General features: G+C 32.3%; 1 protein-coding gene across 25 annotated transcripts in view; it reads left to right on the top strand.

The window, feature by feature from the left end:
- Window positions 1–23671, top strand: part of LOC128248317 (uncharacterized) — a 167708-nt gene that overhangs the window by 59533 nt on the left and 84504 nt on the right. For 6 of the 25 annotated variants that reach the window (XM_089354646.1, XM_089354660.1, XM_089354653.1 and 3 more), the window contains exons 3-7: window positions 592–687; window positions 4385–4471; window positions 9576–9666; window positions 12684–12728; window positions 21235–21261. In XM_089354646.1, coding sequence (XP_089210772.1) covers window positions 592–687; window positions 4385–4471; window positions 9576–9666; window positions 12684–12728; window positions 21235–21261 — 346 coding nt within the window. The remainder of the gene's footprint in view (window positions 1–591; window positions 688–4384; window positions 4472–9575; window positions 9667–12683; window positions 12729–21234; window positions 21262–23671) is intronic. The other 19 variants (XM_089354666.1, XM_089354650.1, XM_089354657.1 and 16 more) reach the window with 10 other exon arrangements.

The following is a 23671-nucleotide window of genomic DNA, read 5'->3' as shown; positions in this document are numbered from 1 at the left end:
GTAATGAGTGCTGATGCCATGTGAAAAGCACTGGTGATGGGGCCTTGCGAAAAAGCCCCTCCACTACACTCAGTTAAGTGGTTGATGTCAGGAAGGGCAACTACCCAAAGAAACCAAAACATACAATGGAATCGGTGAAGCTCTTAGCCTTGCCAGCTTGGAAAACGAATGATGGTGATGGTGATGATGATGATGATGATGATGATAGTGATGATGATGATGATGATGATGATGATGATGATGATGATGATGATAGTGATGATGATGATGATGATGATGATGATGATAGTGATGATGATGATGATGATGATGATGATGATGATGATGATGATGATGAAGGTGATGATCATAATGATGATGATGATGATGATGATGTTGATGATGATGATGATTATGATGATGATTATGATGATGGTGGCCAATTTAAATGCTAAAGGGTTAATTTACAAGTTTCCTTTTTGTCTTTTTTTTTTTACCTCATTTATTTTTCTTTGATTAACAATTTTAACTTATATTTTATCTCCATTATTTTGTTTTTCTATTTTTTTTTTCTTTCTCACATGAATTTTTGCATGAAATTTGCATGAACAGCTCAAACAGAAATGGTTTGGTTAACTCATCTGTCAGAGACGAACAAATCAAAACGGCACAGAAACGTCAACTGAAAGAGGATCGGTTAAGCAGGCTGTATGTGAATGTAATGTTTTCATCAACCATTTTCTCTAATTTCCTTTTAATCCATTTTATCACCTAAAAACAAAGCCAATCTCAAAAAGCTGTAAGCATTCTCAGAAAATCTGTGACTTTTTGATGGTTTTCAGCAGTGCTTCTTAAACGTCTTTCATTCATGACCCCATTTTTCATTAAGAGATTTTTCCTGACCCCAGGTATTAAATATGTGTTTGGGAAATAACATATAAGCTGAAAAGGCGGTGAGCTGGCAGAAACGTTGGCCCACCGGGCAAAATGCTTGGCGGTATTTCGTTATGTTCTGCGTTCAAATTCCGCCGAGGTTGACTTTGCCTTTCATCCTTTTGGGGTCGATTAAATAAGTACCAGTTATGCACTGGGGTCGATGTAATCGACTTAATCCCTCTGTCCTTGTTTGTCCCCTCTATGTTTAGCCCTTTGTGGGCAATAGAGACATAAATGACATATAAGCTGAAATTCAAGTGTTTGAATTTAATTTTCGCAACCTCAGCATTTTGCGACCCCAGCATTTCACTTCATGACCCCAAATGGGGTTGCGACCCATAGTTTAAGAAGCGCTGGTTTAAAGAATTTAATGTCAGACTGATGCCTTGTACTCATTTAAATCAGTGAACTGTGACTATACTAGTGCAATGCCTTAAAGGGTTTTAGTCAAACAGATCACCCCCCCCCCCCACTTACTTTTAAGTTTAGTATTCACTCTTTCAATCGTTTTTGCTGGACTGCCTGTTCAACTAAACTCCAGAAATTCTCAACCATTTTTGCGCATGGGCCCCCTTGATTCCTACTTAACTCCAAAGGACACACCCACGTTAAAAATTATAATTAGATGTTATTAGGAATTGTGTAAAAAAAAATTTTTATATTTTTTTTATATCGTAGAAGTATAACTAGTTTATTGCACATGAGGTTTAACAATGAAAACTTATATTGACCCCTGAGGGTTATATGGGTCCTGGTTGAGAACTCCTGAACTTCAAGGTAGTACTCCAGCATAGCCAAGAAGTATAACCAATTTCTTGGAGATAAATTTTTAACAATGACCCCTTAAGGGTCATATATGGACCCTTAAGGGTCGTATATGGACCCTGGTTGAGAACCATTGTTTTAGTGGATAGCTATTGAGAACAATTACTTTTGACTAAATTACTTCAAATTTTTAAGTATTTCCCAAATTAGTTAAAACACAAAAATAATGTTATTTCATTAGAAATTTGTTTTGCCATAAGAATTAATTTGTTAAATGTTTTCATTTTTTGCATGCATTTTTATGAATTTTCATCAAATATTTTAACTTTCCAGACAAAAGAGTTGGACTATTTCTGTATTCAGGTTTCATTGGGGTCAGAATTTAAATTTTTGTCTTTTTAATGCAAAAACTGATCATAGTTGAAGTAAATTTAAATTAAACATGACTCTTGTAAAAACAAAAAAATGATTTTATCTAATCATTATTGTTGCAGAGCTGAGTTAAGTTTCCCCACCTCAATCCTCTAAGTTTACATTATCATTACATTAGTTGCTTTTGCATTCCATTTATGTCATAAAGGACCCTAATGACCCCCGAACAAGAACCTGATTTTCATGCAGTTTGATTTCATCTCCATCAAACCCTGAACATTATGGTCTCAAGTCAAGTTAAGATGATGAAATACTAACTTGAAGGTCATGAGTTCAAACCCTTTTTATAATATACTGTGTTGGACCCTTAAAAGAGCCTAAGTCTTTTTGTTTTAGTTTGCATACAAAAAAAAAAAAAAAAGAATTATTGAAGGTAATATCTCTTGTTATTTTTCACCTATTTTTTTTTTCTTTCTCATTTGTAATTCAGTTCCAACTCCTGCAATACAGAGCTTTTGTTTTGTATTGATTAATGATCTATATTACTATATGTTATTGATTTATAGTTACAATTGATCTCCTTTTTATTGATCTCATTATATGTCAGGTATAGTATTATTGATATGTATTGGGACGGATTCCAGATTATGTAATTTAATTTTCAAATGAATCGTTAATAGTTAATTTATTTCATTTCTTTATTTTGAGTAACTTTATAAAATATGTTGTTTGTGTTTATAACTTAATCCTTTCACAAGCATCTCAGATCCAGTTATGGTTTCTGAAGCACTGAATATGATGAGAAAAAAATAAATCTTCCCCTGGATCGTATGCCAGTCTCTTTCAGTTAATTTTCCCCAAAGTTCTGAGACACAACCCTGACATCAAGGTGGAGTGAGGCATGTGGAATACAGTGCCTTGCCAATAAAAACGATGGAAATGTTCTTACAGTGATCATGAACTTTGCAACTTTGCAACCAAGATTGTTCTCATATCATCTCTACATTTCTCAGGAACCTTCATCATATCATGGTTTACCACAGTGAAGCCACCAACAAGAATAGCAACCAGTGATGTTTTTTTTGTGTTTTTTATTACCTTTTACAGCAGGGATTAAGTGTTTTAGTCATGGACACAATTCTATGCTAGTTAAATACCAACAACAAAATCGACCAAAAGTCTCTACTGAAGAATTAAATTGTCAACATTCTTTTCATTCATGGTCGTTTTGTTTAACCCATTCATGCTGATCATCCGTTTAAACTGACCCTTTATTTATAAGGGTATAAAACTAATACTTGATACAAATTGTGATTTGTGTTTGATCTGTATCAAAGAATGAAACATGTTCTTAACACGCATGCAGTCTGTATCAAACGGATTTCAATGAAATTTTTTTTCAGTTGTTATTTAGATCAAAATATCTGTGAATTTTCAGGCAATTTCATTCACTAGAAAAAATTTCAGTACGAATGAGTTAAATGGTTTAAAATATTTAAAGTATTTTGAAATTGAAAAATGGTTGCAGAAGAATTCTTCCTGAAATAGTTGCAACAATTTTAAAACAGAAATGGTGTTCCAGATTGTGACAGTTTGATGTGTGATTCGTTATGTTTTCTCGGGTTTTAATCTAACACATTGGAAAGATTTCCAGATTAATGTGTGCACTCTAATGACTAAAACATGTCGACAAAATGATGAAGTTGTAACATATCTTTGATAGAACCATAGTTCTGTTGTTGCCAGTTGAAGTAGTTTACAAATGGTAAATTTTTAAAGATTTGTACAAACTTTAACCTTTTAGCATTCATATTACTTTGCCAAATCTATAGCTTATTTATTCACATTGATTTTAATTAATCATCCATTATCTCATACATGATGTGATTATTCATATAACATTGTAGGACAAATGTGAAAGGCCGGATTTGGCCAGTTTGAGCATAAAACAGGTAGAATATCTGGGCCCAATATGGCTGGTTTAAATGCTAAAGGGTTAAAACATGTTTTCTGCATGATTTTTTTGTTGTTTATTTAATTTTTTTTTCTTTTCCCTTTTTTTTTTTTTTTTTTTTTTTTTTTTTTTTGAAATTTTCATTTTAAGGGGCAAACCTACCCTTGAAATATTCTTCAATAATTCTAGTGTGTAGACTGGTTTCTTTTTTGGGCTTTTCTTTGTCTTTTCTATGTCTTTCTTTTTCTTTGTCTTTGTCTTTCTTATCATCTTCTATGTCAAATTTGTATACTTTTTTTTGTTATATTTTCAGGTTTTTTTTTCTGTGTTGTTTTGTTGCTGTTTTGTTTTAACTTGTGTGTTTCCTCACTAATGCAGTGCCGCGGAAGTAAACAGTTTTAATGAAGAGGATGATTATGAACGTAAACGACGGGAACGAAGAGAGGCTCGTGAAGCCCGGTTAAGGCAAGAAAAAAGCCTACAGCTTCCTATTTCTTCATTCCACTAGAGTAAACAAAACCTGGTGCTAGGAAACGAATGATACGCATTATCACTGCATGCCATGTGCATTATATATCAGCATCCTGCTGCAACTGCACATAGCAATGCTATCTAATAAATATCTTAGGAGCAGATTGTTATATAATAAAAACAGAGTAAATATTTTTTTAATTCAAACCATTCCTGTCCAAACAAATATTCATTGTGTTTAAAGTAGGAACAATGTAGAAAATTAGGTTGAAGAAGAATAATTGAACAGAAATAGGGTAATTGTTAATTGAACTAATTTGTCTCCAAATATGATTATATAATTATTAGAAATTGACTTAAAATGGAAACTGTCATATTATCTAAGTTAGTTAAATAAAAAAAGTAACTGAGTTTTAGTTGTTGAATAAAGCTTTGGACTAAAGAGCTTCATAACAACTCAACACATCTCAAAAGGAAAGTTCATGTAATAAATATACATTTGTTTACTGAAATACATGCTTGATTCTGTTACAATAGATACATTGGAGGGTTTCAATGTAAGTTAAGGACTAGAAGGAAGGCTAAAATCACTGGCAGAGTTGTTTACTTGTGAAATGATTCTCTAAGAATAGATACATTTTTTCTCTTCAGCATTTCTGGTATGGGTGCTTTTCAAGAGTTTTGTTTTCAGAGAATCAAATAAACAATTGTATCAGAGAGATTCTTTTATTCCCATCATCAAAACCATGATTAATAACAGTCATTAGTGTGTGATGGCAAGACGTAGATTGAGAAAATATTACTGGTATTTGTTGTATTCAGTCAAATGTTAAACTGCCAACACTGATTGATGGGGTAAGCTGGATATTACTGGTGTTTTAGCAGCCAATGAATACCTCTCCTTGATATGCTACTTGCTTGGTAAAACATATTCTTATATGCATATCTACACACAAGCAGCTATATTAATTTAATACTTAATAAGAAGGGAAAGCAACTTGATATTTTGGACATTAGTCCTTCATCAGAAAAAAAATAAAAGAATTTGAAAAGGTATACACACATATGCACACACACATGCACACACACATGATACTGTAATACAATTGTGAGGTGTCTGTTTTAGATATTAGTTTGTTAGTGGACAATCAGAATGTTTCATATTTCAAAAGATTAAGAATTCCATTATCAATTCTGATGTGCATGTTTTTCAATCATTGCATCCCTTTTCCTTTCTTTTTTTTCTTGCCTGATTTTTTAATATTGAGCAATATTTCTTGAAGCATTCTGCAATAATCCACTCACTCAATCCTCACTTGCTTCTACCTAGTCTCTTACTCACACCGTCTCTTTCACTCAGTCAGTCAGTCACTCACTCACTCTCACCCACTCATTCTCACTCACTCACTCACTCACTCACTCACTCACTCACTCACATGCACCCTTTCCTTCACTTATTTGATTGGTCACTTCTAGTAACTCTTTCTTCCACTTATACTCACCATCTCCTGGGGGCTATTTTGGGAACTGGCATTCATTTCGGGGAATCATGGCTTTGTATTTTGAGTAGGATGACTATGTAGGGTTGGTGCAGCTATTCAATCAGTCCAGTAGTTCAGGTATCACATAAATGAATGAGTGGGGAGGTGGAGTTATTGTGGTGTAAAGTCTTTGATAGGAAGGCCCCAAAATGGTGCACACTCTCTCCTGATGATTCCTGAAACCTACAAGTTAGTTGATCCACTAAATGGGGCATCACATTAGTGAGGGTGGTGGTGATGTGCTGCAAAGCCATTGAGAGGAAGACCCCAAAATGGTGTGCATTCTCTCCTGATGACCCCCTGAAATCTCCTTGTATTTAGTATTTTTAGCTTTTGATTGGCAGCGTTTGCATAAACATGCCATTTGCAAGTCACCATAAATCAAAGAAAATATCAATTGAACCTAATTTGTCTTCATGAAATTAGGAAGGATTCACATATTACGAATTCTGGTATATTTAGACTGAAAATGATTAGGAGCGGCAATAATATCACTGTTTAAATTTACTTTTTTAAGGCAAGTTTTCAGTTTTAGGTAGAACCTAGCTAACTACAGATTTGGTAGTCTTACAATCCTTCACATGTTGGGTGTGTGTGTGTGTCTTAAGACTTGGAACGAAAGAACTGTTGAATTGTATTAAATTCCTTCCATATTAAACTGACAGACATTCAGACGGCACTATCCCTCATCTGCAATTTTCTGCCTGTCATATCAGAACAGCCTTACCAATTCTATATTACCACTAATCAAACACACTTATTGTACCTACCATCTCCATTTTTCTTTACTCTTACCATGTTTCATTTCATATTCCCAAGACCATGTTCTTTTCCAAATTCTTCTTTTCTAGAAGTGAATCCGTCTAGATCACACTATCAGTGTTTGATTTCTTTCCAACTATAAATAACAAAATATCCCTTCCCTAAAATTGGCAAAGAACATCACTTCTCTCATTCTAACTAATTCAAAACAAAATTCCTTTTACTTGCAAACGATTCTAGCCAAGCATTAAATTCTACTAATATAAATTTTATTGATTTCTTTGGAATTGTTATTAGGACTAGAAATTAAACTGACGATTCTTGCACTGATTGCATGTTTTGATACCACAAATATATTGGCAATGCATTACTGAAAAATTTTTCACTTAATCTCCAAGCATTTTGTTTCAACTTGATAATGAAGCATGTCAATTTTAATTATGACTTCCAGTTGCCTCAGACATATCTCTTACTACTTGTTTCTTGGCAGCAAGAATTTATTGCAATTTCTGTTTATATCATTCCAAAGCAGCATTTGAATCCTGTCATATTTGGTTATCAGCTGAAAGACATTATCATGGTTTGAATAACCAGAACACTTACATTATTGGGAGACAATGAAAAAAAAAAAACAACTTTAAAAAAAAATCACTTTTTTAAACATCTTTAAAAGAGAATTTTTTAAAGATATCTTTTTTTAAAAAAAGCATTAAACAGATAAGTTATTTGCAAGTATCATTAAAATCACATGAATTCTATTGAAATCTGGTTCTCTCGAATTCAAAACTCATAAATATTATGATTCATACTTTAGAAAAAGTGTTAATTAAGAAAGAATGCTATAAAAAAAAATATACATAATTAAAACTAGTTAAAATTAACATTTAAAACTAAAAATTGACATTAAAACTAGCTAAGCTTGACTTTAAAACTAACTAAAATTGAAATTAAAACTAGTTAAAATTATATTTAATTTAGGTCTTATTGATACATAGATCTATTTGCATATTTAAAATAACAAAGAAATACAAGCAAATATATCTTAAATTGTTTCCAAAGGTTTTTATTCTGAGATAATGTTTCAATTTCATAAAATAATTTCTCAGAATTTTACTTCTTGTTAAAAACTCAGATACTTCTTTCCAAATTTCAAGAAATGTTATATTTTTTCCATATTAAAGTGTTTTCATTTGGTATTCTATGACTTTATCATAAATAGTCTTAAACAGAACCAAATGCCATTTTGATATTATTAAAACAAAGTAGACTTTCCTAGATCTAACATCCACAAATGCTAAACCAGACCTGGGTTCAGTTCAATGACAAGTCAGGAATTGGTATCAATTTAGCTTCTTTTACACGGGTTCTTAGGTTTTCATTAAGGTCTTTACTTTCTGATTTAAAATTCTTCTAGCGTCAACTAAACCTTTCATTCCTGTGGTAACAATGAAATAAGAACCAGAATAATCAGTAAAATATCAGATAGGTGAAAAGAACAGATAGCATGGTACCAGAGGCTGCAGGTGGTAAGCCCGCTATGCATGCAAGACTCCAAGAGCTTCAACAAAACCTGTGATAAAGAGAAAATAATAATAATAATAATAATAATAATAATAATAATAATAATAATAATAATAATAATAATAATAATAATAATAATAATGTCAACATATAAAATTAGTTCTTCATTATAAAGCTTATTGCATAACAAATAATGTTTAACCTACTTTTCTGCTAAAATTATTCCTCCGTCATACCTTTACTAATATAAACCATAACTACTCCAAAAAGCTTCTTAAAAGGAAAACTTGCTTCCATTGTAGTCTTGTAAATGAACAACAAACCTGCGTAATTAGAAAAAGAATGGTACTAGGCCCAGAATGTCAACAGCGTTTGATTTTCCGCTTGATAATGATGATGATGATAATCATAATAATAATAATAATAATAATAATAATAATGATAATAATGGTGATAATAATAATTATAAATTCTTGACGATAATAATGATAAAATGATAAAATAATATAAATGATAATAATATAATAATAATAATATAAATGATAATAATAAAATGATAATAATAATAATAATAATAATAATAATAATAATAATAATAATAATAATAATAATAATTTTATTAAAACAAGATTAAGTGTTGAGTTAATGATAACGAGAAGATTTATTAATGATGTTAATAAACATATTTGATGATAACTTAAACAGTAAATATAATTAATAATTTCAATTAATAAACATTAATTCAGTTTATTACTTAAATATTGTCAATTAATTAATTAAAAAAAAAATATTCTAGTCAGTCACATAACACCTAAATTTGTATATATGTATGTACATGGATACGCATGTATGTATATCTTTATGTATGCATAATACATTTATATAATAGATATAAATAGAAATATTACTTGGTAAAAAACATATTGAACAATATCAGTTGAGAGAATGTAATTGTTTTGCATGCTTTCTCTGTCAGCAGATTTTGTCATTTAAAATCATGTTGATAGAAGAAGCACTATTACAATTTATTCTTTTGACTCACATTGCTTACAAAAGCAGCACAATTAATATTACATTATCAATTACATAAAATTTCAATTACCATTTGCATATATATATATATATATATATATATATATGTATATGTAAAATATGTTGTTTTTTGTGATGCATACTCAACTGATATCATATTTTGCTTTTAGAATGGCTGTTGAAGAATTCTGGTGCCTTGTTTGTCTATTTACTTTATTTCCTTCTCTTTTTACCTTATCAAGGGCAACTTCAGAAGCAGTTGAAGAAGACACAACATCTCGCCGCTCAAGGAGACGCCAAACGGAAGAGGAATCTGCTCCAGAACCTCAAGAGGTAAAGCCAGTGTTTTTTGTTTGTCTCTGAATATCTGGTAAATTTAGCTCAGCTTGAGCTGTCATTGAACATCTGGTAAATTCGGCTCAATTTGAGCTAACACTAAACATTTGGTAAATTTGGCTCAACTTGAGCCTTCACTAAACATCTGGTAAATTTGGCTCAACTTGAGCTGTCACTGGACATCTGGTAAATTTGGTTCAACTTGAGCCTTCGCTGAACATCTGGTGAATTTGGTTCAACTTGAGCCTTCACTGAACATCTGGTAAATTTGGCTCAACTTGAGCTGTTGTTGAACATCTGGTAAACTTGGTTCATCTTGAGCCTGCATTTCCTGCATGAAAACTGTTAAACATAATTTGATCTTATTTTAAATTTATCATTTATTAAAAAATAACTTAGGAGTGGGTTTTTTTTCTTGACTGATTTATTAACTTGTTCTGCATCAACGATCTTATCAAGAACAATATGTTTCTTTTTATTGTTCTGAAAATTTCCATTTTTTATTTGAGTCTTTACTTTTTGTACATACGCATTTGGTCACTAGTCATACTTTGATCTAATAAACTATTTCTTTGTGCAGAACAAACATTCTTTTGAGACTTTAAAGTCAAAGTATTCTTTAGGTACCCTGATATTAGTATCACATTAGAAAATATTTGAGAAGTAAAAGATATCTGAATGTATCTACCATTATAAATTTCTCATGTCAGCTTGATGTAAAGTTGTACCCTAAGAAAGCACAAATCTCTCTGATAATAAATTTGATTAGTAGAGAATTTGTCATGCACACACCATTAGACATATCTATCTATTACTTAGTTCATGTATCGTAAAAAGTAAGATCCACAGAAACCCTATTGAAGTATTTAATTTTCCCAATTCTTTATGGCAAACCAATTTATTACACCTTTAAACTGTTCAAAATTCAGGGCTCATGTAGAGAACATTCGTGTAGAGAACATTCTTAAGTATGCAACCAAAGCCTGGGTCATGAAGAAAAATGCTTCAAAAGCTCTTTGATGACATGTACACCAGGCGCTTCTCAGGAATACTCACACAGAAACCAGGAAACCAATTCTGTGAGTCTGTATAATTCAGGAAGCAGCTTTATTTCATATATCTAGTTACACTCTATAAACTATAATATACACAACATTTCTGTCTATATTTTAGTGACTGTGTATGTACAATGTTAGAGAAAAGAAGTCTCCTTGGAAATTTTCTTTGAAATTCTTTGAAATTCCATGATTTTTCTCTAGATTTTCAATCAATACTTGAGATATCTTTGTATTGAAAATGTAGTCAAAAGCAACCATGATCATTTAATATTACTTTTTTTTGCATGAAATTCCTTGACAATTTTTTTATTTTAAGTTTCTTTTTATTAAAATGGTCAATATTACTTCAAAGTATCCATCTATGTGTCATACTTAATGTATATATATTGTTGACAGGCCAGTTTCTGTGCTATTTGTCCTGAGGTAACAACTCTTGTGGACATACTGTGTTAAAAAAAAAACACAAAATATCAGGGGGAGACGAAAATTTGTCTCCTCAGTGGTCAGCGAGAACACCAGATGCGTTTTGGCATTTTGGATCCATTTCTGGCCTATCACCAGTGTATATACCCTTAAGTATGATACACAGGTGGCTATTTTAAATAAATATTGCCTCACTTGTGTAGACCAGACTTATAAGTTTAATACAAAATTTTAAAAACTAGTTGTTTCATTACTATTGCTACTATTGTTACTCCAGTTACCTAGTATTACTGGTATTGCCACTAATCAGACATGAGGGACCAGTACTGCTCCCCTGACATTTGGTACTAGCTTTACAACAGCTGCTTTTACTGCTATTTCTGGAACATGTACTGTTTCTGCTGTGACTTTTATGAAATGTGGTACTAGTACTTCTGCTTTAAGGACATGTGGTACAAGCATGGAACATGTGGTACTAGTGCTACTGCTTTTAGGACATGTGGTACTAGGGTTACAGGTGCTACTACTTGTAGAACATGTGGTATTAGTAGTAGCAGTAGTAGTTACATGTGAACACAAATTATGCAGGCAAGTGTCACAGAATAAAGAGTAGGGGTGATGACCAACTGAAATTGCTGCTAGAGAACTGTGTCAGTGACCAGGTTGCAGCTGGTGTGAGGAACATTTTCTCACCAAATAATAAATGTTTAAGTGAAACTAATAGTTTTTTCCGTGTGTTTCTGAATGGCTTAATATGTGTCTTTGACACTGTAAAGTATATTTTATCTGACAAAGACATATCCTACTGGACTGAATCTTAGAAAATAGGTTTTAAATAGTAAAACTGAAATACACAGAAAGCAAAAGCTTCATTTTGATCGTTTTCTTAAGCAGACTTCTGAAGTAGACCTGCAATAGAGATGGCATGTCATTTATGAGGTTGCAAATGGTGACAAAAAGAGTTTACAAACCTAATTATTTGATTGACTGAATGAGTAATCAAATTAATTAAACAGTCAATTACTTAATTGGTTAAATGGTTAAACAATTGACAATTGACAAATAAAGTGCAATAGAACCAGAGCATGTGTTTATTATTCACATGTGACCCTCCCAACATACAGCAAAATATGTTTCAATACCTGTGTTCACATCAAGAATCTTGCACTTGCAGACCAAATACAAAAACGAAATTTTCTTAGATATTTTCTGGAATTAATTTAGATATTTAAGGAAAAACCCTTTGCTGTTAATAACAAATTATTAAAATGTTAAATCTTATTCAATAATATATATTTGACAAAACAATGTTTTTCAAAACTCCCAGCATTCAATACTAATAATCCAGAGGGATGAATTTCTCCTCCATCTTGATTTCTAACAAATGAATTTTCCAATAAATCTTCTTTCTTGTGTTGTTTGGTTATTTTACAAAAAATATTTCATTAATTATTCATAAACAAATGATCAAAAATCATAATATGGTATGTTGTTAACAAAATCTGCACAATTGCGTTTGTGTGCTGTTTTCAGGATACCAGACGTTCCCGCAGAAGACGCGGTGGTGATGATAGGGAGGTAAATAGTGTGGTTTGACTTTAACCCTTGTAATGTATGTGCTAATAATAATTCATTGCTGTCTCATTTATCCATGCTGCATGTGATGTAATATTGCTCTCTCATTGTAGTTCAACCAAATATCAATTGGACTGCTCACTTTGGCTATAATACATATAAAACGTCACCCTTTCAAAGCCTAGCCAGGCTCATGGGCCCGGTTTCCCGGTTTCTATGGCGTATGTGTTCCCCCCCAGCTGGATGGGATACCAGTCCATCGCAGTGTTACTCAAGAAACAGGGAGAAAGAGTGAGAGAAAGTTGGGGCGAAAGAGTACAACAGGGGTCACCACCATCCCCTGCCAGAGCCTTGTGAAGCTTTAGGTGTTTTCGCTCAATAAACACACACAACGCCCGGTCTGGGAATCGAAACCACGATCCTCCGACCGCGAGTCCGCTGCCCTAACCACTGGGCCATTGCGCCTCCACTATAATACATATATATTATTGTTATGTTTTAATACAGAATTATTACATTATTTGAATACCAGCCAACTAACAAATAATGGAGTGAACACGCGAGCAATATATATTCTAAAATACACGCTGATTAAAGCAGAACCAAAAAATCCACGTGCAAGACAAAGCAGTATGCAAATTAGAAGAACTATTATTTGTGCAACTTAACAAAATACAAATATATTTACTAAACAAGGCAAAGTCATCAAACTCAGCTCAATACCTAGTCTGAACAGAATTGAATTAGAGCAATATAACAGTTATAATTGACATATTGTTCACATAATAATATATATAAGTCCAATATATAAGTCAAAGAGTGGTGAAACGATTTACCATCTATTTCTCAGCATATAAGCTAGAAAATTTTTCTAAGCCCTTCTCTCTCATTACTTATTTGTTAAAGTCTGGTATTTATTCTGTTGATCTCTTTTGCTGAACCACTAAGTTATGGTGATGTAAGTATACCAATACAAGTTGTCAAGTGGTGGTGAGGAACAAGCACAATGATACACACACACACATGAGCAAAACACACACACACACACACACACAAACACACACACACAAACACACACACAAACACACACACACACACACACACACACACACACACACACACACACACACACACACACACACATGATAGGTTACTTTAAGTTTCTTTCTCCCAAATTCAAAATTAAGAATCGTTGTTTTTATTTCCCTGTATCCAACACTAAAAAACGCCTGATTCCAATGACATTTTGCTAAACCATCAAACCTAACATAAGCCATGAATGGAAAATTATTAAAATGGTTTAAATAAAAAAAGAAAGAATTCAAAACATAAATATAAGCTGTTTATAGCAAAATAAATGTAGAGTCCAATTGATTACTGGTTGAAAATTGACAGAACTTACATTCATCTTTATGCCTTTCCATTGAACTTTGCCACCTTACTTTACACATCTACTTGTCTGACTCTGTCTGTCTGCCTGTGTCTGTATGTGTTGCCTGGATGTATGTGCTGCTGCCTGTATGCTTCTCTATCATTCATCTGTCTGCTTGTCTATCGCTCCGCCTTTCTGTCTTTCTATCTGTTTATTAATCTTACCAAGATTAGCTAGTGTGTGTAAATGGTATGTGATATTTACATATAAATATATATATATATATATATATATATATATATATATATATATATATATATATATATATAGATATATAGATATATATGTATGTATATATATACATACATATGTATATATATTGTTGGTAGGGAGACCATATTTCATTATGCAATGATGATATACTCCCAAGCATATTAAAGTCTTATAAGTCAATACTTTGTCCTTCTTGTGTTAGCAGTGCTATTCAATCACTTCTTAATGTTATCTCTACAGATTTTCTATCACAGTTATAGCCAACACTGAAAGTTATGACGTTTGGTGTTGGAATATGTCTATGTAAACAATGTGATCAAAGATAGAAAAATAGGTAATGCGTGTATATGCACATTTCAGGAGTTATTGCTGTTTCTTCAGTGCCACATCCAACCTATTAAATATCCATGACCACATTGCTTAAATAACTACTGAATTTAGTGGTGTGTATATTTATGAAGAGCGAATGATAGAAATGGTAAACATTTATTAGTTTGGTCTAAGGAAATGCAGATTCGTTTATGCCATAAAACACTGACTGGGCTTGGAGTTACTGGCGCAGCAAAGAAAAGCACCATAAATTCGATTCCACTCGGATGGATTTGGATAAAGAGAACAGGCTGGTAGTTTCCAGCTATTGGGATGCAAGTTGGGATTTGATTAATCCCAGCTGAGCCGACTGAGTGAAGGGGTTTGATGTTAAAAGACCTGAAATCTTCTAAGACTCTAGAAACATCTTTGAAGATGTATTCCAAAGCATCAGTGAGGTGTGTCTTAGACTATCTATGTATGTGTGTGTCTGTAAATATATATATATATATATATATATATATATATATACACACACACACACACACATATCCATACATGTAGATGTGCTTGTATATATTTCTTTTAGCAAGAATTCAGTTAGTTAAACTAAAGCAAACAGAGTTGTCTTTCCTAAGCAGTGAGATGTCTTCAGTGGAATATGAACAAAGGTAACATGAGCTTTTGAGTTAAATACTCTATGCTCTTGGCTTCTCACCAACAACCTACATACATAAGTGTATATATATATATATATATATATATATATATATATATATATATATATATATATATATATATACACATATGTATATGTATGTATCTGTGCACACACACACACACACACACATGCAGTGGGTAAGAGAACTCTTATTGTCAGTGTTTATTTAGTTGACAACAAGCTCTGTTCTTATATTTTTTTGTTTTTTTAGCACAAAAGCATCTAGAATAGTTCATTACATGAAAAGGCATAATTTTTCAGGGCTTCCAGATACAAAGGAGATCCAACAGTGGTCGAAAGGTTGTGCTTCTATTTATAAGTATTTGATATCTAACACTATAACGATGATCGTAAAGCTTATAATGTGTAATGAATAGCTGACACTTATCATCATGGCTAATGTATTGGGTGTGTCTTATCAAAATTTGCTTATGGGTTTCTTTGTAGCTTTTATAGCCAGATTCGGCTATTTACATATGCCATTGAAGAACTGCTTTTTTGTAAAGAAAAAGAGAAAATAATCATAACAACTGCTACTTTATATTCACGTCAGTGGTTTTATAATTTTGATGCAATGTAAATCTGCACTTAGGCTCTTAACTGATGCCATTTTCTAAAGCTATTTCAAGCAAGGGCTGCTGTTTGTAAATAAACATTGTTGTAGAATTGTCAGTGTAACATATGTAACTTGTCTGTATTTTGGTCTATATAGATGTCTTGCTTAATATAACAGCTTCCTGTACAGGGGTAAAATGCTTCATATACAGAATTTAAAAAAAAAGCTTGAAATCACTATTATGGCATTAAATTTTGCTTTATATGGATTTTATTTATTAATTTATCATATTATCTATTAATATGATAAACTACTGAAAAGAAGGAGAACTGGAGGAAATGGTAAGGCAACTAACTAGGTACCAGTACCTTAGGAAATGGAGAAGCCATGCAAAGAAGAGGAAACTGATTTAATTTTTTTTTTTTTTTTTAAGGACTAGATTAATTTTAAGTTATTTATCTAAACAATAATTTTCCGGTTATATATTTAAGGGAAGAATTAACGTGAAAAACAAAATATATAGCAATTTGTATTGAAATAATCATTCATTTCAGTGAGAAAGTTGTTAGTGTTTGACAGAGCTGGAAACTTTAAGATAGATTTTAATTAAGGTTATTATCATCGTATATTATTTTAAGTAATAGCATTAAGATTTACCTGTTGAAAAAAAATAAATCCAAGCATTTCAATCTGTACATTAGATACTTGCGGCTACTTTTCATTCTTCTGAAGAGATATAAACTTACATCTTCTATCAGAGTCAACTGCTAACCCCCTTTGTTTGTCGATAGTTTTCTGACCATAACCATGGAAACAAGTGGTACTAACTACACTTTATATCTAAATTAGATAGACTTACTTCCTTATAAACTAGATTAACTTAACCACTTACAAATAAGCTCTATTGCATCGTTCTCTATTTTCCTTACCTTTTTCTTTTCCATATTGTCTTCACCCTGTCTTTTTCACCAAATGATTTTACATAGTAAATAAATAAATAAAGCAATAACTAACCTAAAATGTCTTCAGGAGAAAGGTTGATAGATAGAAGAATGGTGGGGGGGGATACCTAGAGATGCCTGCTGCATGAAATATTAATAGTAAAGTGAGTGCTAACATACTTGATGTAATAAACCAAATAGTTTTAATTAATTAAAATTACACACCTAGTGATGAAGGGGAAAACAAAAAAATATGCAAATGACTTATCCAAGGCATGAAAGTCAGGGGAGATAACCTCATGATTTAAATTAATTAAAATTAAACAGAATGTGGTGAGGACTGAGTTTAGTCTTTAATTGTATGGTGATAACTTTGACCATGTTTCGCTATTATTAAACCTCCCTAGTAATGCGTAATCTGTTTTGGCAAAACCTTAGAATAATTAGGGATGATATAAGTTTTTTTATAAATGATCACTGAGTTGCACAACTATAAAGAATGGCAAAAAATAACAACAGTAAACGTTGTCACAAACAAAGCAAAACTTAACCACTTCCGTGAATGTTATCTTTATTATATTTTATTTCGATGTGTTAAGTACTGCAACTGAAATGCAATCAGAATTTGTGATACGGTTTCAGTTTTTAGATAAACTGGGGTGTGACTTATATGTAGGGTGATACTAAAACTACAAAAGGGAAAAATTTGTAATAAGATTTAACACTAAATTAAGAGTGTGACTTATATATAAATAAATACAGTGTGTGAGTGTATATGTATATATATATATATATATATACACATATATACATACACACAAGAAAAGATGTAAATAATGGGCTTTAGATATTTATTTGTTTATTTGTGCATTGTAGACTTACAGCTGTTTCTGATATGCATTTTAGGTGCATTCATAATTCCATTTACTCAATTGGTTGACTGATCGATTGAAACAAATTAAATGACCTTAACAAATACTATCATCTTCAGAGCCCGTGCATACATATACATATATACATTCACAAATATATAAGGATATATATTGTACTTATTTGTGTATAAGTCTCACTATGCTTGAATTTAATTTTAAAAAAAACAAACCCCAGAGCACCCTATGTCCAGGGCAAAGCTAAAACTATGAAGGGAAAAAAAATTTGTACTAAAATTTAACGCTAAATTAGGGATGCAACTTATAGACAAGTGCAACTCATAAATGAGTAAATGTAGGAATTTAAACTCTGAGTTTAGCTTAATTTAATTTATAATCTATAGTTTTAAAAAGCTTTATAAATTTCGTATCAAAAATTAAGAAAACAACTGAAAAACCTTTCTTTTATGTTACCATTGTCTTTGTTGATAGAATTACTCTTAAAAATACACTTCTTGTGTTTTTTCTTTCTTTTATTTCTCTGCATTCTGTAGTCTTGTTTGTTATTTTCCTATTTCATTTTTACTATTCCTTTTTTTCTATTTCTATCTCTGCTGTTGACTCCATCATGAAAAAAAAAAACAAAACAAAACCCAATGAACTGGCAAGACTTCCAATTTTGGTTAACTTAATCTTAAAACTTCTTTCATTATTACTATTTTCATCTCTATTTCTTGTATTTCTGTCAAATCACAATGTTGCAATAATTAATCTATAATTTTTTTTTTCCAGGTTCTTCACTAATATGAAATCTATTTTTTTGTTTCAGCAAACTTTAGTGTAATTACTTCATTATTTTTGTACCTTAATTACTTTTGTTGATATACCTGTATACACACACACACACACACACACACACACACACACACACACACACACACATGCATATATCAGATTAATACTATGGCATTGTTAGAATACGTTCTTGTGGTTGAATATTCCTCGGTCAAGATTGTTGTTTGTCTTCTGTATGCGAGAACATGTCTGTGTGTCTTATGGATTAATTGTCTTTAACTGCTTGTTCAAATATCCATCCTGTTTATATATGTGTTTGTTAATATATTTTATATATTTTTCTTTGTTTCTCTGTCTATATATTTATTCACTCATCCATCCCACTGGTGGTAAACCAGTCTAAATGTGTGGATGTATGTAAGTCCAACCCCATTACATGCCATTCTGTTTATTGTTGTTCCCCATTTGTTCAGTCATGGCATTCAGTAAGCAGCTTGATACGTCTGTTTGTCTCAGATGATATTCCTTTCATTTTTGCAAACATATGCTTTATTCCTCTCTTTATCAACATTGGTTTGGTACTTGTTGTTGTTGTTTTTTTGTCATTCTTGCACAAGTAATTCTTTCTGAAATTGTTTAGGCTTGCCAGCAGATATTCAGTTATGGCAATGGTGTTGTTATGGTTATGTCTCCACATTGAGAGGTCACAGCTGCAGTGCTTTGGACATGTGGTTAGAATGTTGCAGGAAAGAATTGCAAGTTCAGAGAACTATTAGTTCAGTTAAGGAAATGTGTCTCTCTGAGAGTGGTTGGCATTAGGGAGGGTATCCAGCTGTAGAAACATTGCCAGATCAGATTGGAGCCTGGTGAGGCCTCCTGGCTTGCCAGTCCCCAATTAAACCGTCCAACCCATGCCAGTATGGCAAACTGACGTGGTGGTGGTGGTGGTGATGCTGCTGCTGCTGTTGAAAGTTAAATCTTCTCCATTTGAATAGGATATGAGTTTAAGAGTTTATTTCTGCCCGGGATATTTTATACTAATTTCCCTTACACCCCAATGAACTGATGAGACTTTAGAGCTAAGTGCTCTGACCACAGACACAGCAAAACACTTGTGAGAAACATAAACTCTGCAACTTGTGAACTGCTAATCAAAACACCATTTCTACTTGAACCCTTCACACATGTAACTGTCTGTCTGTGTGAACATAAGAGTTTACACTTCAGCACAAATAGCACTTCATGGTTATTGTGTATACAAAGAAGACACCAAACTCTTCAGTAATAATGTTTAATACATCTGTGTGTGTGTCCCTGTCTGAGTAGACTTAATTGAAACACCAAACTAACACAAGTAGCATTCCTTTAAGATCTAATACTTATTTCCCAACAGTTAGATGTTAGATGTACTGAGATGTAAGTTATTAAGAAGGCTGCCAAGAGTTTATTCCAATAAGCTGCCTAATGTGAGAATGAACTCATAAACTACGAACTGCTCGTTCAATATCGTCTTCGTTTGGTCATTATGTTTACAAGTAAATTTTCCTTCACCCTCAAACATCTCACCAAAGAGAAGATCAGCTTTCTCTAATTTTAACCCGTCTCCTGGAGGCCATAGATAACACCCGCTGTTTATCTTCGTTCGTTTTAAAAATCGTAGTTATTCTGTGTATCTTTCTATTTATCTGTCGGCGCAAGACTTACTTTGTAAACAATATTCTGCCCACTCGACAGACGCACGGTGCACTGGTAAGAAAATCATGTAACAGTTTAGTAGAATCTAAATAAACATTAATTTTGATGTTCCTCCCATTATACATTTATTCATCAGTGAACAAATAAAAAGCAAATAATATTGCTTGGTTTCATAGCATTTGAGGATTTTACTTGTAATGTGAAGGGATGTGGCCTATGGCTTAATGGTTAGGGTATTTAATTCAGAACTGTAAGGGTGAGAGTTTGATTTTCAGTGGTACATTGAGTCCTTAAGCAAGACACTTTATTCCACATTGCCCCAGTCCACTCAGCTGGTTGATATGAGTTGTACCTGGAATACAAAGGAGCAGCTTTATCACATTCTGTGTCAGGCTGAATCTCCCTGAGAACCACATTAAGGGTACGTGTGTCTGTGGAGTACTCAGCCACTTGCACATTAATTTCATGAGCTGGCTGTTCTCTTAATCGAATCAACTAGAATAATAATAATAATAATAGTAATAATAATAATAATAATAATAATAATAATAATAATAATAACATCGAAAAATACCTTAGGAATGAGAACCCAGGTTGGAAATTTCCCCAAGACACCTGATGAAGGCTGGAGGGTATATCAGCCGAAACATTAACAACAAACAAGATGAGGACAAATATCCGTCAAATGTAAATAATGTAAATAATGTACATAATTCTTCATCTCTTAAATATAGAACTAAACTAGAACCCTTGTCATAATCGTCCCTGAATATGTGAATGTGTGTTTGCAGGGATGGATGAGTGAGGGGTAGTATTAAACTAATTAAAATCAGGAGGAAAAAAAGGAAGTAAAAATTGGTAGTTTTTCTGTTATTGTTGCTTTATTTTTTTATTGACTGTTGTTATTGTTGTTATTGTTGTCATATATTGTTGTATATTTATCTGTTTCTTTTTTGATTTACCTTTATGTTACTTAAGGCCCCTGCTGAAGACACCAGCCAAGAGGTTTGTCTATTGTTCTTTATTCTAATGGTTGAGTCAAAACAGTTCCTGCAGTCAATGGAATCAAACCTGTTACTCTTTCGTTTAACATTTAAATAGAACCAAACCCATCATAAATTCTATTAAATGGTTCCGTAGACACAGTAAAGAATAGCCAAACAGAGATATTTTTGTAAGGGCAACCCACATATTCTGATGTAAATTAAAAAAATGTAATTAGTTTTTTAGTGATGGAACTCAAAGTAGATAAACCCACAGGCATAACATTGATTTACCGGAACCTTTGGTTCCAAAACCATTATGGATCATGGATTTTTCCAAACCAAGGATGGTCAACTTGATTGCCACTCTCTAAATTAAACAAATATTGGTTTCAAATTTTGGCACAGAGCCAGCAATTTTGAAGGAGGGAGTAAGTTGATTACATCGGCCCCAGTGCTCAACTGGTACTTAATTTATTGACCCCATAAGGGGGCCAAACTCTGAATTCTGAAGTGGATCTATTGCAGATAGATTCCAAGATCTGATACTTCCATTCTACTTCCATGGAGCTAAATAAACTGAAGAATAAAGATCAGATTTGGTTAAACACACAATGATGCCATTATACGGCATGTGGTTCTAGAGGACATAAAAAATTACCAAATTAAGACTAATCTGCCATTATTAAATGAATAAATATAATATCCTATATGATAACTATATAGTATATAAAGAATATTATTTCATATCAAGCCATCGGATATTGTTACATTGCTGGTCACAGTGCGCTTTGCATTGTTTTAGCTTTCAAATGATACCACTCCACTGTCCAACATTCCCCCTGGATAGGATGCTAGTCCATACAGGGTTACACATTTACAGCTGAATGTACTGGAATAATGTGAAATGAAGTGTCTTGCTCAAGAACCACAATGTACCATCCAGCCTGAGAATTAAACCCATGATCTGGTGATTGTGAGTGCAACACCCTAAACACCGGGCTGTGTACCATGGCATATTATTCCATATAATGACTATTATAATTGAGTTTCCTATGTAGGGGATTCCTTTTAAAATATTAATAAATAACTATTATCAAAATTATCAATAATACTAAATATATCAAAATATGTGAAGATACTTGTACATATTTTAATATATTTATCTCAATAAGCCATATTCTCATCACTAAGTGATTCCATAATTTGGTTAGCTTCTGATACTGTTATTCTGTATTGACTTGACCATTTCTAGTGTGGGTGTGATTCACATACTTTGGCACAATTTCTTCATCTTCAATCACAATATCTACAATTCCACTTTTTTTTTTAAGAATTTTCTATTTCCTATTTTACTTTTTCTTTTCTTTACTTTTTGCTGCTTTTTTTTTTTACATTATTTTGTTAGTTAAGAATTTTTCCTACAAAATAACCATCGATGGTAGATATGTTTCTTGGTGTTACCAATTCCAACCATTTTAGCAATTCACATCCTTACATATATTTTCAAAATATGTTATTACAGCACCTCTTTCTGAAATCTTGCTAAAAACTATTTATTTCATCATCATCATCATCATCATTATCATCATCATTTTAATATCCAATATTACCTTACTTGGAAACAGGTTAGGTTTGGCAAGAGGAAGAGCATCCAGCTGCAGTATACTGATCTCAACAAATCGCATCTGATCAATGCAGGAATGGCAAAATGGATGTTAAAATGGTGATGATAGTGATAATGATTATGATGATGATGATGATAATAAGCTGCTTTAGCAAGGCTGGTCTATATTAAGCATCAAAATCAACTCTATCATAAAACACCTAATCAGACCTTTTAATTGCATAATCACCTTATTTTCATCTATTTAGCTATCTTTAATAAACTGATTTACAACACATATGACCTCTGAATTATCTTGCCATTGGGAATTTTTAAAGAACATAGGCCCACAGCCCTCAAATTTGATGCTATTAGTTTTGTTTTCTTCAAAATTTCTGTATTTCTTAGTTGAAGAAAATCTCTACCATTCAGGGCCAGATTAGGACCCATCGAGGCCCTAAGCACTTAAAACATCTTGGTACCCCCATAAAAAATTATGTAATTTAAAATATAAACAATAACAAACCATAAAATAAATTTTTATTTTTGTCAAAATGAAACAAAACAGTAAAAGGGAAAATAATGTTTATTTTTGTATACTTCCACTTTATTTATATTTGAAAAGTTTCCTCCTACTTTTTTGAATTGCAAAATCTTTGATCAGATCCTCAAAATTAATCTTAGGTAACACATCTGCATCTATACTTAGTTGAGATAAAGGCATCCCGAATATTATTTTAGCAAGTTTAAAGTGATTTCTTTTGTGCCGTAGACCATTTACCATTTCTGTGGTGCCCCACTCCTTCCCTTGATGCCCTAAGCACAT

The sequence above is a fragment of the Octopus bimaculoides genome, chromosome 7, assembly GCF_046866305.1.
Source record: "Octopus bimaculoides isolate indiv1 chromosome 7, ASM4686630v1, whole genome shotgun sequence".
NCBI lineage: Eukaryota > Metazoa > Mollusca > Cephalopoda > Octopoda > Octopodidae > Octopus > Octopus bimaculoides.
The sequence above is the reverse complement of the archived record's forward strand: the minus strand, read 5'-3'. Positions and strand labels throughout refer to the sequence as shown.